The 18794-nt window shown below is 41.3% G+C and overlaps 1 protein-coding gene across 1 annotated transcript in view; it reads left to right on the forward strand.

Moving 5' to 3' along the window:
• Nucleotides 1–18447, forward strand: part of LURAP1L (leucine rich adaptor protein 1 like) — a 34346-nt gene extending 15899 nt beyond the window's left edge. Inside the window, exon 2 of the mRNA XM_068423834.1 lies at nucleotides 17393–18447. Coding sequence (XP_068279935.1) covers nucleotides 17393–17767 — 375 coding nt within the window. The 3' untranslated portion in view covers nucleotides 17768–18447. The remainder of the gene's footprint in view (nucleotides 1–17392) is intronic.
• The last annotated feature ends 347 nt before the right edge of the window (nucleotides 18448–18794 follow it).

Below are 18794 nucleotides of genomic sequence, written 5' to 3' on the forward strand. Positions count from 1 at the left end.
AGAATGGATTACTGCAATGTGTTCTGTAGGAGCCAAAGGGGCACTTGGCTTTTTGAGCCAAAAGGTCTCAAAAGCTGCAGCTAGTATAGCCTACATCAGCCTGCTTGGCTAGTTGTGTTGGCCAAATTCAGTGTTTCAGCTTGCTGAAAATGGTCCTAGCATCTTGTTTGCTTCTACCTTTTTAACCTGTAGCTCCCAGATGCAGGCTGGCTGCTAGCTGTTTAATACCTTCTTAGTGGGTGAGAAAGAACTAAAGTATCACAGAATCATAGAATGGTTTGGGTTGGAAGGGACCTTAAAGGTCATCTAGTTCCAACCCCCCTGCCATGGGCAGGGGCACCTTTCCACTAGACCAGGTTGCTCAAAGCCCCATCCCACCTGGCCTTGAACACTGCCAGGGAGGGGGCATCCACAGCTTCTCTGGGCAACCTGTTCCAGTGTCTCATCACCCTCACAGTAAAGAATTTTGTCCTAATATCTGTTCTAAATCTACCCTCTTTCAGTTTAGAACCATTCCCCCTCATCCTCTCACTACATAACCCTTGTAAAAAGTCCCTCTCCAGCTTTTCTGTAGGCCCCCTTCAGGTACTGGAAGGCTGCTAGAAGATCTTCCCAGAGCCTTCTCTTCTCCAGGCTGAACAACCCCAGCTCTCTCAGCCTCTCTTCATAGGAGAGATGCTCCAGCCCTCTGATCATCTTCGTGGCCCTCCTCTAGGCTTGCTTCAACAGCTCCATATCCTTATAGTTAACTATTAACCATGTCCTTAATGTAGTTAACTATTTATAGATACCTGGAAGTTTGGAAGGGTGTTTTTGGTTGAAAATCTCAAAATAGGCAACTTTGCTTCATTTTATGTGAAAGATCATTCAGATAGGCACAAAGCCTGTGTATGAACCGTATTTTAGCAGGATGGTGGTTACACCAATAGGGAGATTTGAATGAGGTTTTTCATTTAAAAGAAAAAATAAGGCTGAATGTGAAAGACACACAACTTCAAATAGTGCACAGATTAAATTTAAGGAAAAAAAAACCCAAACCTTATTTGATAAGATGTCAACTTATTTTTATTCAATAAGTTTGAAAAGATTTAACACTGAAACATGATGTTTATAACTTTCTTATAGGGACAAAACAACAGTGATCAGCATATCACTTTCTAACTCTGTTAAAGCAGTTCTAAGAGGACATGTGATCACTTGTAATTAAAAGGCTGTCTTGAAGTTCCTTTTCTTATTCAGATAAACCTTCAGCAAATAGGACAGGAGTTTGCTGTTAGTAAAGGTTTGGTTGTTTGTCACGGTTTAAAGCTGGGCTGGCGATTAAACCTGCAGCAGACGCTCTCTGTTAACCCTCCCCCCCCACCCGAAGGGAAAGGGAAAGGGAAAAGGGAGAGAGACTTACGGGTTGGAAAGTTAAAACAGTTTTAATAAACCTATAATAATGAAAAAGAGTATAATAATAATATTGGAATAATCAAATATATACAAATATATATACAAAACCAAGATCGAGCTCCCCCGATGTCGGCAGCGTCACCACCGGCACTGCAGGGCAGGCTCCGGGAAGGCCCAGGCTGGGCCTAGCGACGGTCGAGAGCTGGATTCAGGGATGCACAGATCAGGATCGGGGGCAGCAGGAAAACAGTCGGAGTCCTCCTTGGACACCGGCCATAGCAGAAAGAGCAAGAGCGAGCAAGAGGCCCGAGACCCTCGTGATCCTCCCGCTTTATACCGAGAATGACGTGTATGGGATGGAATACCCTCGTTGGTCAATTTTGGGTCACCTGCCCTGTCTGCTCCCCCCTGCAGCTGCGACCCCCCTTCGGCTTTTCACTTGTAAGCAGTGAGGAATTCAGCGGTGACCTTGGTTTCTCTAAGAAAAAGTACAGCAAGAGCCTTTCTGCACAACATCCCTACCGGTGCCTCAGCGATAACTACAAACTTCGAGCGTTATCAGTCCTGGAAGCAGACACTGTCTGCAAAAACATGCAGTTAGTTTCAGAAAGTGCAGTTATTTAGAGGAGACTTAGCTGAAAGTAAAAATCACTGAAAGGAAAATCGGCCTGGTTTAGGCCAAACCAGGACATTCCACCCCTTATTCCATACCATTCACGTCATACTCAGATCACCACTAACTTTTCATTTTAAAATATATACAGATAACATTAGTTTATGATTCATCTCTATACAAAAAAAAAAAAAGTTCATCAAGTTCATTTAGTTCAGGATTGTGGGTTTCCATCTGGCTAGGAGTCTCTCAGGGCAGGAGAGATGGTATGAGCTTTGTGACAGTTTGTGCCCACGGGTTGCAGGTTAAAGATGTCACTCTCGAGGAGGTTACTGGACGCCACTTGCAGCTAGCTCTATTCCCATCACCACTGCTTCAACCTGAAAGACACTTATGAACACTGTTAGTATTATGCAGCAATTAACATCATGCAGTTCAGAATTAAGTATTCTCACCCAAGATCAGATCACCTTCAGGGACACATCGGACTCCACCATCCTGCAGCATCACCCACCAAGTACATCCAGGTCCTTGAGCAAAAGCAATCCCATGAATGGGTTTACCTTTGCCTGTAGCAGGAAGAACCCAGACAGTTTTTCCCAACAGATTCCTTTCATGCACCACAGGGACTTTATCCCCTTCTACTGTATGTAGAAGGTCTGACTGAGCAGGGCCAGCTCGGTTGATAGATCCTCTGGTGTTAACTAACCAGGTAGCTTGTGCCAAATGCTTATCCCAGTTTTTAAAGGTTCCACCCCCCATTGCTTTTAGGGTAGTTTTTAACAGCCCATTATACCGTTCAATTTTCCCAGATGCTGGTGCATGATAGGGGATGTGATATACCCATTCGATGCCATGCTCTTTGGCCCAGTTATCTATGAGACTGTTTTTGAAATGAGTCCCATTGTCTGACTCAATTCTCTCTGGCGTGCCGTGTCGCCACAAGATTTGCTTTTCAAGGCCCAGAATAGTGTTCCGGGCAGTGGCATGGGGCACAGAGTATGTTTCCAGCCATCCGGTGGTTGCCTCCACCATGGTAAGCACATAGCGTTTACCCTGGCGGGTTTGAGGGAGTGTGATATAGTCAATTTGCCAGGCCTCCCCATATTTATATTTCAACCACCGCCCCCCATACCACAAAGGTTTTAACCATTTGGCTTGCTTAATTGCGGCGCATGTTTCACAATCATGGATAACCTGTGCAATAGAGTCCATGGTTAAGTCCACCCCTCGGTCACGAGCCCATCTGTATGTTGCATCTCTTCCTTGATGACCTGAAGTGTCATGAGCCCACCGAGCTAAAAATAGTTCACCTTTATGTTCCCAGTCCAAATCTATTTGGAACACTTTAGCAGCCTGATCTGCTTGTTGGTTGTTTCGATGTTCCTCAGTTGCCCGACTTTTTGGTACGTGAGCATCTACATGACGTACCTTCACGACTAGTTTCTCTAGCCGAGTAGCAATATCTTGCCACAGTTCAGCAGCCCAAATAGGTTTACCTTTACGCTGCCAGTTGTTTCGCTTCCACTGCTTTAACCACCCCCACAAGGCATTTGCCACCATCCATGAGTCAGTATAAAGATACAGCCTTGGCCACTTTTCTCGTTCAGCAATGTCTAGAGCCAGCTGGATGGCTTTTACCTCTGCAAATTGACTTGATTCACCTTGTCCTTCTGTGGCTTCTGTGATTCGTCGTATAGGACTCCATACAGCAGCTTTCCACTTCCGATGCTTTCCTACAAGACGGCAGGATCCATCGGTGAACAGGGCATACTGCTTCTCATCCTCTGGTAGTTCATTATATGGTGGGGCTTCTTCAGCACGTGTCACCTCCTTTTCTGGTGGCATTCCAAAGTCTTTGCCTTCTGGCCAGTCCATGATCACTTCTAAGATTCCTGGGCGATTAGGGTTTCCTATTCGAGCCCTCTGCGTAATTAATGCAATCCATTTACTCCATGTAGCATCAGTTGCATGATGGGTAGTGGGAACCTTACCCTTGAACATCCAGCCTAGTACTGGTAATCGAGGTGCCAGGAGAAGTTGTGCCTCAGTACCAATTACCTCTGAAGCAGCTCTAACTCCTTCATATGCTGCCAGTATCTCTTTTTCAGTTGGGGTGTAATTGGCCTCGGAGCCCTTGTATCCTCGACTCCAAAATCCTAGGGGTCGACCTCGAGTCTCCCCTGGTACTTTCTGCCAGAGGCTCCAGGTAGGACCATTGTCCCCAGCTGAGGTGTAGAGCACATTTTTAACATCTTGTCCCATACGGACTGGTCCAAGGGCTACTGCATGCACAATCTCTTGTTTAATCTGTTCAAAAGCCTGTCGTTGTTCAGGGCCCCACTGAAAATCATTCTTCTTTCTGGTCACTTGATAAAGAGGGCGTACAATCTAGCTGTAATCTGGAATATGCATTCTCCAGAAACCCACAACGCCTAAGAAGGCTTGTGTTTCCTTTTTGTTAGTTGGTGGGGACATAGCTGTTATTTTGTTGATCACCTCTATCGGGATCTGGCGACGCCCATCTTGCCATTTAATCCCTAAAAACTGGATCTCCCGGGCAGGTCCCTTGACCTTACCTCTTTTTATGGCAAAACCAGCTTTCAGAAGAATTTGGATTATTTTCTCCCCTTTGTCAAAAACTTCTGCTGCTGTATCACCCCACACAATGATGTCATCAATGTATTGCAAATGTTCTGGAGCTCCACCCTTTTCTAGTGCAGTCTGGATCAGTCCATGGCAAATAGTAGGACTGTGTTTCCACCCCTGGGGCAGTCGATTCCAGGTGTACTGGATACCTCTCCAGGTAAAAGCAAACTGTGGCCTGCACTTTGGTGCCAAAGGAATAGAGAAAAATGCATTAGCTATGTCTATGGTGGCATACCACTTGGCTGCCTTTGACTCCAGTTCGTATTGAAGTTCTAGCATGTCTGGCACAGCAGCACTCAGCGGTGGCGTAACTTCATTTAGGCCACGATAGTCCACAGTTAATCTCCATTCTCCATCAGACTTTCGCACTGGCCATATAGGACTATTAAAGGGTGAGCGAGTCTTGCCAATCACTCCTTGATTTTCTAATTGTCTAATCAGTTTATGAATGGGGATCAGGGAGTCTCGATTGGTGCGATATTGTCGTCGGTGCACCGTGGTAGTAGCAATTGGCACCTGTTGTTCTTCAACCTTCAGCAACCCCACAACAGAAGGATCTTCTGAGAGGCCAGGCAAGGTAAACAGCTGTTTAATGTCCTCAGTCTCTACAGCTGCTATACCAAAGGCCCATCTATACCCTTTTGGGTCCTTAAAATACCCTCTCTTGAGGTAGTCTATGCCAAGGATGCATGGAGCATCTGGGCCAGTCACAATGGGGTGCTTTTTCCATTCATTTTTAGTTAGGCTCACTTCGGCTTCCAATACAGATAACACTTGAGATCCTCCTGTTACTCCTGAAATACTGATAGGTTCTGCCCCTTTATGATCCGATGGCATTAGGGTGCACTGTGCACCAGTGTCTACCAAGGCTCGATACCTTTGTGGTTTTGATGTGCCAGGCCATCGAATCCACACAGTCCAATAAACTCGGTTGTCCCTTTCCTCCACCTGGCTGGAGGCAGGGCCCCCCTAATCAAGAAATGGATTTGTGCTGCTCACAGGGACTGGACCTTCATTTCTCCTATTCACATTTGGGAAAAAGGAATTTGAGGCCCATCTCCCCTGACTGGGGTCCTGCTCACTGGTAACTGGAGCAGCCATCCTCCTAGAAAAATTCTCTCTGGTATTTCTTTTAGCTTGCAACTCACGTACTCGTGCCTGTAGGGTACTGGTAGGTTGTCCATGCCATCTGTTCATGTCTTCCCCATAACCATGCAGGGCAAACCACAGGATACCTCGTGATGTGTTCCGTTTCCTTTGAGCTGGTCCTGTAGGAGGGCGTTTTCTCTTAACAGCTGCAACGCGGGCCTGTGTAGGTAGAGAGTCAAGTTTATTCTCTATCCTGGACAGTTTGTCTGACAGTTGTTTAAATGAGTCCTTGTTTTCCTTTGTCAGTTTTTCCACAGCTGAGACACGGGCCTGCAGTGGGGAAGAAATACTATCTTCATACTGTCGCATACAGTTAGCCATTTCATCCACACTAGGTCGTGCCATATCATCTTCTCCCCAGACTAATATTGATAATGTGTGGGTATATGTCGGTGGAGCATTCTTCACAACCTTCCGGAACATGGATCGGTTGCATTCCACTTCATCAGGATCTACAGGATCTACAATTTCCCGTGGGTGTCTATAAACGATCTCTTGCACAGCTAGTTGTCTAAGGTAGTTAATACCTTTTTCTATAGTGGTCCATTTGCTCAGGTGGCTCATAACATCATCTTTATAGGGATACCTGCTCTTTACAGCTGACAAGAGTCGCCTCCAGAGACTGATAGTGTTTGACTTTCTTGCGAGCGCCTTATCAATACCACCATCTCTGGACAGGGATCCCAACTGTCTGGCTTCTCTGCCATCTAATTGCATGCTATCCGCCCCATTATCCCAGCATCGGAGCAGCCAGGTAATAATTGGCTCACCATCATAACGGCTGAAATCTTTCCTTATATTTCTCAGGTCCTTCAGGGATAAGGAGTGGTAGGTTATCTCTACATCCGAGTCCTCCTCCTGTGATAGTTCTGCTTTAGAAGGACCTTTCTTCGGTGATGGGTCTGCTTTAAAATGACGATCAAGGGAACCCCCATCTGTGTCAGGCCCTGACTCTGCCTGAGAAGTGCCCTCACCTGGGTCATGTGATGGCTCTGCCTTAGAAGGCTCTGAGTCATCATCCTCCTCTTCACGAGCTGATTTCTTTTGGTATTTCTTCCTGGTTACAGGAGCAATTGGTACAGATTCGTTAGATGCTGGGGTCTGAGTAGATGCAGTGGCTGTCGTGGGAGTGCTGAGACTCGTTAGAGTCTGAGTAGCTGCAGTGGCCATCTTGGGGGGTGTAGCAGCTGTGGTGCAGGCTGCCGAGGTTTCAGTGGATTTAGTGGCTGTAGCGGCAGCACACGCTGTAGGATCTGAGGTGGCTGCACAACATCTACAACTGTCCCTGCACCGATATTTAATCTTATCCCACATCAGAAACACATTCAGGACAACCAAAAATAAAAACATGCCACCTAGACAGCACCATCCTAATTTCACAAAATCTAGAGGAATCAGCTTGGCAGAAAAGGAGAAGGTACTATTTCCCGAAGTAAAATTGGAAGTGTAATCATTAACACAATCAGCTAAAGGACGCCTGGAGTCCGCAGATAAAATCGCTGCTACCGCGGTCAGAATAGTAACTGCCCAGTTTATCACGACATAAATCAGTATGAAACGCCATAACAAAACAATGCACATTGACCAGTGCCCAGCAGTGATAAACTGCACATAAACAGTAACAAACAGTGCACACGGCAAGTAAGGTATCATTACACTTAACTCTGTAAAAGGCTTTATAAACAGATGAGATAGCACAGCATTCAAAAATGACATCAGCATCTTCACTATCTGTTTTAATTTCCAACCCCTCGTAAATCTCAAAGGAAGAAATCTGATACTCTCTCAGCTAAGCTCTCCGGGTCTCCTCCTGCCGGAGCCGGGATTCGACTTATCAGAGCAACCTGTTGGAGCTTCTCTCGTGCCCCACGTTGGGCGCCAATAAATCTGTCACGGTTTAAAGCTGGGCTGGCGATTAAACCTGCAGCAGACGCTCTCTGTTAACCCTCCCCCCCCACCCGAAGGGAAAGGGAAAGGGAAAAGGGAGAGAGACTTACGGGTTGGAAAGTTAAAACAGTTTTAATAAACCTATAATAATGAAAAAGAGTATAATAATAATATTGGAATAATCAAATATATACAAATATATATACAAAACCAAGATCGAGCTCCCCCGATGTCGGCAGCGTCACCACCGGCACTGCAGGGCAGGCTCCGGGAAGGCCCAGGCTGGGCCTAGCGACGGTCGAGAGCTGGATTCAGGGATGCACAGATCAGGATCGGGGGCAGCAGGAAAACAGTCGGAGTCCTCCTTGGACACCGGCCATAGCAGAAAGAGCAAGAGCGAGCAAGAGGCCCGAGACCCTCGTGATCCCCCCGCTTTATACCGAGAATGACGTGTATGGGATGGAATACCCTCGTTGGTCAATTTTGGGTCACCTGCCCTGTCTGCTCCCCCCTGCAGCTGCGACCCCCCTTCGGCTTTTCACTTGTAAGCAGTGAGGAATTCAGCGGTGACCTTGGTTTCTCTAAGAAAAAGTACAGCAAGAGCCTTACTGCACAACATCCCTACCGGTGCCTCAGCGATAACTACAAACTTCGAGCGTTATCAGTCCTGGAAGCAGACACTGTCTGCAAAAACATGCAGTTAGTTTCAGAAAGTGCAGTTATTTAGAGGAGACTTAGCTGAAAGTAAAAATCACTGAAAGGAAAATCGGCCTGGTTTAGGCCAAACCAGGACTTTGTTAGATTAAAAATATGCTTTTAACAGGACCTACCCCATCTCCAGGGCCACAGAATTATTACAAACAGAATGCCATTTTGAATTCTGGGAAGACTGCGACAAAGACTTGATTTTTATTTTTTCATCTCATGTGTCTCTCCAGTGGTATTGTGAAAGCAGACTTGAATTTCAAGAAAGTTCAGATTTGTCTCCAATAGTAACATTGTCGTGTCTCAGCTCTGACTTAATGAGAAAAGGGTTTTTATTGATTTTTTTTTTTTCCCTTTTAAAAATAATAATGAGGTGAGGATCACTGTTGTCTTGGTAAAAGCAACATTTTCAAACTTTGGATATACCTGTAAGCAAAACCCATGATCTTCTTTCACATTTATTGTAGTTCTGTGCTTTTGAGCATACTTACACAGTACCAGTATTAAAACTAACTAATTTTAAAGGAATGACCAGGTCTGGAGTGCTCATTAATCAAACCTAATTCAGAAATTAACAGATATTTTATCCAGGTTTTGCACTGTATTTTTAAGAGCATGTTTTGGTCAAGATAAGCATAAATAAGGCAGAGAGTGAAATTCAATAAAGAAAAAGTAGTCTAGATATGCTATTGAGCCCCAGTGCTGTCTCATGTTGGTGGGGAAGACACATACAGACCTGTGTTGCAGCTGGTGTTCAGAACATGTTATAATGATGCTGTCATCGTCCATCTGCTGTATTCTGACACCCACAGCCGATTGTTGCCGCTGCGTATTGACCTGAAGGTTCGCAATGGTATTGTCTTGTCTGTCAACATGTGTGGATCGGTAGTATGGATTTTTCTGGATATTTTCACCTCTGTCGTAGTAGGTACATTTCTAAGGTCAGATTCTGCTTTTATGACAGCAGTATGGGATATTTGGAAACATTCAGGAAAAACTTCCCATAGTATTAGAAGCCTTTTGCTCTTCTCAGCCTCCTACATTTCCTTACTGCTCCCTTTCCTGTTCATTCAACTAAGCTTTAAAATAATCAGGACCTATCTTTTTTATTCATTCATACTTATGAGGCTGGATCTTTCTCTCTGAATTCTGTGGTGCTTCCATATTTAAAGAGCTGATAGCATTTATTTTATTTGGACAGGAGGTGATGAAATAGGGACTTAACTAACTAAACTTTATTTTTTCTCTGCTACGTGCTCTCTGATGTATAGCATGTTTCTCTCTGATAATCATCATCATACCTACTTAGTAAGTATTTAAATTGTTTCTTCTTTTTCACAGTAAAATGAAAATATGGCCAAAAAACTAAAATGAACAAAGATTTTTCCCCCTGAGAATTTTGTGTTACACTTAAGTATACAAGATACCTCAAATAGTATAATGTTAAAAAAAAAAATTGTACCCAACTGAGTGAATGATTCATCCAAATCATTGAGATTTTACTAAAAATTAATGCCAATGGCAGGTTGCCCACAGATACTCCACAGAAAAGCATCATGCACATTTCAGGGAAGTGGAAAAAGGCCTTGAGATCCACTTTTTTTATTACAAAGATAATGTAATTAAACAATTGCACAAGTTGGTGGTATGTATTTTCCTGTCAAGTCTGAAGGGGATCAATTAAGTATGTATCAAATTAACATATTAAAATAGGGTGTGGTAAGAGAAATGTAAATCACCATTACTGTAATTTCGTATACCAGATGATAACCATACTAGCAGAATATTTTGTTCATATATTTTCAAGAAATGTTCTTGAAACCTGTTCATTAAATTATTTACACTCATTGCTTACTGAGCTAACTTGCTCCCTCATGAAGTTGCTCTGCCTCCTGATTATTCTGGTGGTGGCTCAGATCCGACGCTCACTTCCTGGCTTTAACTAATGGGTGTTTCATAAGCTCTGCTTACAGAAGGAGAATCCTCTTCTGCCTGGTGTCAAACCACACTGTCTGTCATTCTGATTCCTAGGTAAAAACTCTGTTCAGAAAGCTATGTTATGTTGCTGCCAAATTTTACAGAGGGACCTGTGGAAATAGTTACTATAAGCATTTAGTGCAGGATTGCACTGGAACTGCAGCAGGTTGAAACAAGATCGTGGCTAGGCTAGAGCTTCTTTTTAAACTAGCAAGGTTAAGGGCACAGACAGAAACTGAAGACTTAATGACTGCTCACTTGCTGAACAGCTGGGACTTCAGTGATTGTAATGAATGCTGCCTAAAAATCTGCTATGAGAGTTTTAAAAATTTTGGAGTCTTTAAGAGAAACAAGAGTATAAATAATCTCTTTTGTCAAAGAAGGCTAAAAGTAAACGATCAAGACTACTTCCATAATCTGCCACCATGTTTTTATTGTGACTCGTCATGGAACTGAAGCTGAGAAGGGTTAGTGTAACTTGCTCAATTTGCAGAAATAAACTAGATCAGCAAACTGCAACTACAAACGGACAACTGGTCACATAAATTTAGGTTTTGTATTATGTAGCTTTTGTATCTGCTCCCTTGTCATCTGAGGATTACCACAAGCCTAAAAAACATGAGGAAATAAATGGGAAAATGTTCCAGCAATACATTATAACACAAGTCCGTGCTGAAAGAAACCAGACACACAAAAACTATTGATCTACATATATCACTGAAATTTAGTTTACGTGAATCAGTGTGAGGTAAATCACCATCAAACACGCACGGCATAATGATGAACACTGGAGCACCTACCTTGACTCACTGACAGTCTCATCTCTGCCAGACTTTGGTCACCACCTCCATTGTTTATGCATATAAAGAAACTGAAGACATGAAAGAGCTCACAAACAGTGTCAGGTCGATTGGGTTAGCTTGAATTACTGTAGTGCCTGAATTAATCCAAGCTAGTTGACTTTGCCGTGGAGTGGATGTGGAACATTCCCACAAGCAGTTAAGAGTTCCACCTGTGGTGGATGATCCCTTCTGGCTAAGGATAGCAAACCTGTACACTATGTCACATAAAAGCTCCCTGGCTTTTTAACAGGTGATGCTGAAGAGAGATTGCATTCAAATTCAGAAGTCAGTCTAGGCATTCTGCTTTTTCATCTTGATCTTGAAATACCATTGCCCAAAGTGGCTTAATTGTATGAAGAAACCAATGCAAACATCCTAAATCAGTAGGACAATTTTGAAGTAGGCAAGAAGTTTAAAGTCATGCACATGCATATGTACTAATAAAAGTAGGACGGAGCTCATGCACAACCTGTTAATCATCCTGTGTGTTTAAGGAGCAGGCATTTGTCCCTTGTCTGGCATTTGTGGTTTTATTTTAGACATGTTAAATGGAAAAAACTCATTTATTTTACTCACTGGTGTTAAGAAGCTATTGTAATATCATTCTGAGCTTGCTAACCTTCAAGTGGCATGCTTCATGCTTTATGGTGGATGCTTAATAAACAAAGCCTGTGTGTGTGACCACACTCATCCCTGTCATAAGTGTGTTAGCTCAGTGACTCCAATTAAATAATGCTTCCATTCACATATTCTGAATTTTGGACTTTGAGCAGGTTGCTTATGGTCTTGTTAGCTTGTTATGTATATTCTCTCACAGAATTGGTTGATGAGGTTTTACTGATGAGTTTTATATCCGTTTATATCGGCTTAATAATTTGTTAGTCTTCATAAGGCTCAAATAATTCAACATTGCCAACCATTGTTTATTTTTCACACTCTCATCTTTGTCCTTGGGAATTAATTTTCTTAGTTACTTTAAACAGTGTTTGTAATAGCAAAAGCAACACTAGGAGAAAGTGGAATAAGGTTTGCTTTTGTGAAGGAGACTTCTGAGAATTCAAAACAAATTAGTATTTGGACATTGATTGTTAGATTTTTAAAATGTTTTTGTTTACATCTCAAATGAGTTAATGGAATTTATTATTCCATGGAAAACTGAGGTAATCTGCCTTTAAAAAAAGAAAGGGGCGGTAGGCAAAGCTGGGTAACATAAGGCTGTTTATCCTGTGCCCATTTCATCTAACCTCTTCATATGCTAATTATCTTCTGCAAGACTGCTCACACACTGAACCTCAGAGCAGCTTTCAGTGGGGTCCCTTATTTTGCTACTGTTTCCATCCAGCTTCTATTTGTTGTGGAATATCTGTCCAAAATTATGCTGCCTTAGAAACACAGATTATATAGTAGCCAACCCTAGGTCAGTGTTGCAGAGCAGAGCTTCTGAGCTGAGTGACTTAAATAGCTCCCTGAATCCATTAACTTGTAAGTTTAAGATTTTGTGTCTTGTAGTGACTTATTTCACTGTGCTCTGGCTAAAAGATTTGTCTTGAAGAAAATACCTTGCTATTCAGGCTCATTCATTACCTTTCCTCTTACTAGTGGGCTCTTTACAACACAGAGCATAAGGTGTTGAGGAAAAAAAAATGAAACTAGTATCTTTAAAATAAACTTAGCACTCTATTTTCCTTAGGCTGCGTTTTATGGTTACCATTAATATCCCTGCAGACTTCCTGTAGTTAAAAACAGCAACCACATGTGACCCCAGGAATCTAAAAGAAAGTAATCTGCAGAAAGGAACTAGAGTTGCAGAGAGTTTTGACAGATTAAAAGGATATATTGAACAGAATTTCTAGCTTTCATTTTTGGAGGGGAAGGGGACCCACTGTCTTTGGAGCTGAATGGAAGCTGTGTCTGCAGAACATGCAGCATGAAAACACAAGTCTATTCTGCCCGTAGTCAGAGTGGAAGTGTGACTTTGATCCAAAAGCAAAGTGACCAGGCTAGGGACAGCTAATGCACTATTTTGTGTGACTGCCAGGAAGCGATAATTGTTAACAGCACTGGTCATTAAGAGTTTCATTCTCAAACCGATAATGTAGTCAAGTCCTTTTTAAAAAAACACTGTATTTATAAAAATAACATGGATATTTGTATGTATCTGTGTATACATATATGTACACAGATGTCCATATGTTTGTATATATATAAATTCTCTTGAATGACTTATGAGAATGTTGCACGTTATTATGGGAGACCATAAGCAAGGCTAGTTGTGTAAGGAAGAAATATCTTCTTAGAACAAGCAGTATGAGAGGGTGGGAGGCATAGGCAGGTGTTTAGGCCAGTTGTCCCTTCTATACTGAAGATCTGATTGTGTCTGAAGGCTAATCTGTTCTGTCCACCTATGCTACCAGACTGCATTACTTGAAAGATGCTCACTGTCACTTTAATTTCATTATTTTCTCTTGCCATGACTAGCTGTTTAATGTTAAATATTTAAGATTGTTCCTGGGGATCTGCACTATTGTGATTATAAAAAACAAAGCAAAAAGATATAAAAGCTAGCCTGTAACCAGAATTTCTTTTTTGCTATCTTGTCACATTCATTTCCTCTGTACACCACAAGTTTGTGCTGAGGAATGATACATACTCACACACATCTTCGCTATGGTGGTGCTGTGCTCTACCTTTAACTGAAAGGACAGCTGTAGAAATTGTTCTGAAATACATATATTAGCTATGATACACTTTATATTATTTCTGAAATGCACCTGTTAACTGTGCTTAAGGAATGGAGCTGTCAAACATGATGAGATTTTATTGTGTTTAGTCCATTTAGTTGAACCACCTTGGAACTGACTTGTTTACTCCAACAGTTACATGGGTTGCAGCTACATAAGTGAGCACGAGCTAATGTGATTGTGTCGGGGCTAAAGCAGATAAGAGGCAAGATATGCCATAGTGACATTTTTGTGTTATCAAGCAGATTATTAAGTAAACCATATTAAAGAAAGATGACACTAGCTGGACTACTTTTTAATGTTTGCTTTAGGAAAAGCACACTCTTGATATGAGAGACTTGGGATGACATGGTAGCTTGGAGGAGGAGAACTCAAAGTATGCAGGAATGCAAAGAATTACTCCCAGTAAGGCTGTTCCACAGAAATGCTGAAGCTGTGGGTGTATTTAGAGAAAAAAATTACTTCTGTGAACTGAATCTGAAATATATGAGATGTCTGCTTTATCAAAAAGGGACTGTTTCATTAGAGGCCTATTGGTGCTAGCTCTGTTAAACATTTCCTTAATCAGCCTTTTGGGAAATTTTCTGTCTCCAGGCTTGCTTATATTCAGCAAGTTGCTGAAGTCTGTAGTTGCATTTGAGAAGTCAGGTAATTTACTGCTTTTGTGACAGCCTGGTTGCTGAGCAAATGGTTTATAGTGATTTATGGGTAGTAGTAGAGGAACTGACTTGAGCAGGAGGGCTGCAAAATGGTCAATCTGTTTTCAGAATTTCACGTCTGAAACAATGATAGATGGGCAGTATTGTTAAAATTGTGAATGGTAAAGCTGTTTTGCACAGTACCAGGTTAGCTATGTTAAATCCTGGGATACTGGTTTGAGGATAATCCAGAAGTCATTCTGGGGACTGGGGGAGGAGACTGGGAATACACGAGAGTTACGTACACAATCTGTTACTAGCAGAGCTTGAAATATCTTTGTGTTGGGTTGACACTGGCCAGTAACTAAGCACCCACCACCTGCTCACTCACTTCCATCTCCCCCTCCGGTGGGATAGGGGAGAGAACTGGAAGAACAAAAGTGAGAAAAACTCATGGGTTGTAATAAAGACTGTTTAACAAGTGAAGGAATGAAAGAAAAAAAATAAGTGATGCAAAGTCAGTCACTCATTATCTCCCACCAGCCGACTGATGCCCAGCCAATCCCCAAATAACGGCTACATTGGAAAGACCAAACCCATGGATTTTATTGCTGAGCACAACATTATATGGCAGGGAATATCGCTTTGGTCGCTTCTGGTCAGCTGTCCCAGTTCTGTCCTCTACAAATATCTTTCCCAGCCCCAGCCTAGTCACTGAGAGTGCAGACTGAAAAACAGAAAAGGCTTTGATGCTGTGCAATCACTGTTCAGCAACAGCTGAAACACTGGTACGCTATCAACACTATTTTACTTGCGGATATAGAGCACAGCACCACACTGTCTGCTATGAAGTATCCCTGCCAGAGCCAGTACAATCTTCTGCACTATCTAACAGAATAAAAATACATTAAAATAACTTTTTGAACAACTGTACTGGGCCAGTGTAATTTAGGATTTTGAGAAGATGGCATTGAAAGAATCATGTCCAGATTGTACTCTCGGCAAAACAAGATACAGTCTTTGCTTACTGAGAACACTGATTCCATTGTGGATGAACAATACAGGTGCTATATTTCTGTATAATAATTGTGGACTTGGAGAGTAGCGTAAAATGTCTATTGTCTGGCATAACAAATCTTACTTGTTTTCTTCCTTATTTCTTTATTGAGTGAAGACGTTCAAATTTTCGATACACTGTATTGTCTTTTTTGAATTAATAACCTGAAAGTTATGTTAGTGCCCTATGGAAGAAGAGCATGTAATATATGTGTATATATATCAGACATTATGGCACACATGTTTTTATAGAGAAGTACACTCAAATTATATACAAGGGAAAGTATTTTCCAAATGCATGTATTAAAGCAGTGACATACCTGCATGTAGTATGCTTGATTAGTACAATTAAAGGATGTAAGAACATGTGATAAAATACGACACAAATTACATGCTAGACATGGTATCCCTATGAGTTAATCTGAAAAGACTGGCATCTTTTTTTCCAGTGGTTTTAAGCATGCATGCCCTATCTTGGCACTATGGCAAAAGTTCATCTAGGCGGAGGTCTGACTGTGGAAGTGATGAGACTGGAAGTATGTCTGTTGTGATGTCAAACATTTAGTAGTGCTGAGGTGCTGTTGGAAAGGGCTGGAGAGTTGATTAGGTCACAAATTAGCATTATCTTCTCACAGTATGGATGGAAGTAGCTTCTGACTCTCCACACTTGATACTATGGTCAAACCTGGAATTATCTTCAGTCTGTCAGACTGCCTTTTCAGTATTTTTACTTGTTTCATGTGATGAATATGAGGTCACACAGATTTTTTTTGCCAACACCTGTGATGTTTCAGATGAAAAGAAAGAAGCAACAAATAAAAGCCTTTAGGCCTCTCCTTTATGTGTCTTCTCATTGTGGAAATTTGAGTAAAACAGTGGCTTATAGAGTTTGTCTGTTAAGGAAAACATTAAGTCAGTTATCTTAAATGTATCTCTGAAATGCAGCACTGTAATATTCCATTGTGCTTTACCATTAACACTTCTGTGTGTATGCATCAACCACCACAACTAAGTTGGAAAGTAGGACTTTGTGCTTAATATGTATTTTTTATTTAGTTATTTTTTGCAAATTGTTGCTCTTTATGTTAATCAATAATAAGTGGTTGACTGTGAACTCATCACCTTCATCTAATAGGAGTTTAAATAATTGGAAATTTACAGTTTCAATAAGTTCAATATTTCAAGTGTCAGACATTTACCCAGCAGTTTGCAACATAAGCTCAGGTGTAGTGTGAATAAAAGTTAAAAGTCCACAAGCCTTTTTCCAAATGATGCACATCTGAAAATTTTAGGTTAGCCAGGGAGCCATAATAAGGATAATTTGGGGTGAATACGTAGCTGCCTGGATCTGCTAAGTAGCTTAGAGTAATTGTAAATGGAAATGGGTTTGTGTCTTGCTTCTCTGAATAATGAAAAGCTATCTCCAAGAGTTGTCATAAAAGCTGTGTTTCTCATCTAAGTAGCATTGTACTAGTGTGTGTACAAGCCTTGTCATTGACTAGCATTCCTGTTAATGGACTGCTTATGTAGCCTGATCAGGTTCCCACTTAGACTTCATTGAAAGTATTAGTATAGCAATACTTTTTTTTTTACTAAGTATTTAAATAGATTTGTCCTAGATGTGAAAGGTGGATTTTTTGTGTGTGTGTTTTTTTTAACCAATTCATTGCCTCCAGCCTGCTATTTAGAGTTTGATTTTGAAGAAAATGAGTAATTTTTTTAATCACTTTTGTCTTGTAGGTTAATCTCCGAGCCACTGATGTGAAGGTTATGCGCCAGCTACTCATCATCAATGAAAGTATTGAATCAATCAAATGGATGATTGAAGAGAAGGCCACTGCCAGCAGAGGTAGCAGTTTGAGTGGCAGCCTGTGCAGCTTGCTGGAAAGTCAGGAGACATCCCTCCACGGCAGCTGTAACAGTTTACACGACTGTAGTGATGGACTGGATGGAATATCAGTGGGGAGTTATTTGGACACCTTAGTTGATGATGTCTCTGGTCACCAGACACCTTCAGATGTGGATCAGTTCAGTGATTCTTCTATTATGGAGGACTCACAACCTCTGCATAAGCATCCCAAACTTGATTCTGATGAGTACTACTGTTTTGGTTAATAAAAACAAGTTCCAGTGGGACACAAATGCACTTGTACTTACCCTTTTCTTTGCTGCTATTTTATTTCATGTGCAAAACCCCCAAAACTTCTCTTGGAAGGAAAACATAATATGATACTTTGGTTCCACTTCATAACTTCTCTGTTGCTTTTAATACATTTTCTTCTTGGTGGGCTGGGCTTTCCTCTTCCTCCTCTTTTCTTTTTCTTAATTTATTGTTGCAGTTTTTCTTTTTTGTTTTCATTTTTTACAATGCTGTATTTACAGGTCTCTAAAAGTGATGAAGGAAAAGCTTTATCTTTAAAATGAGACATCAGGGAATGAAAGCAACAATTTTGTATTTGTTGGCAATAATTACTTCTGATAAATATATGTTGTGGTAAATTTTCTTGGCTACTAGGTTTGTCCTTTCCAAAGACACCATTCTTACTGAGCCTTAAATCTGAATCTTGAAAATACCTCTACAAAATATTTTTCCTTTTGTAAGCAATGATAGTTGATTCTGTTAAGCTGTCTTCACTTGGAATATAAAGTATCCTAAACTTTTCTGTGTGGGGTTTCTTTCTTCTTGAATGTTCTCATCCTTCTTGTCAAATTATGATTTTAAATTCTCAGCTTCGTTGGTGTCTTGCATTGATGCATTCCAATACTGGAAGCTCTGCATTAAAAGTATATTTAAATTTTGTGCTTCATACCTTTCATTTTCATTGAACCTGCTGTTTTATAGGCATAGCCTATATCTGTAAAAAAAATGAAAGCGTCATCTCACATTAAAAACAAAGAATTGTAATAGTTTGGATACTAAGCCAAAATTCCTCAGCAGAGTTATTTTTAAAATGTAATTTAAAGTCTTGACAATTTTTACCTTGATATTTTGAGGGATTTAGAGGACACTGGTGAAACATTTTACAGGAGGCGACACACTAGAAGGCGTGTCCTGTTTTGCTTTTGTATGCACACCCTCATCCTTAACAAGTTTACTTTGTTTTTACCAATTATTACTAAGAGAAAGCGTTGCCCTGTTGTC

Source organism: Nyctibius grandis, chromosome Z (genome assembly GCF_013368605.1).
Source record: "Nyctibius grandis isolate bNycGra1 chromosome Z, bNycGra1.pri, whole genome shotgun sequence".
Lineage (NCBI taxonomy): Eukaryota > Metazoa > Chordata > Aves > Nyctibiiformes > Nyctibiidae > Nyctibius > Nyctibius grandis.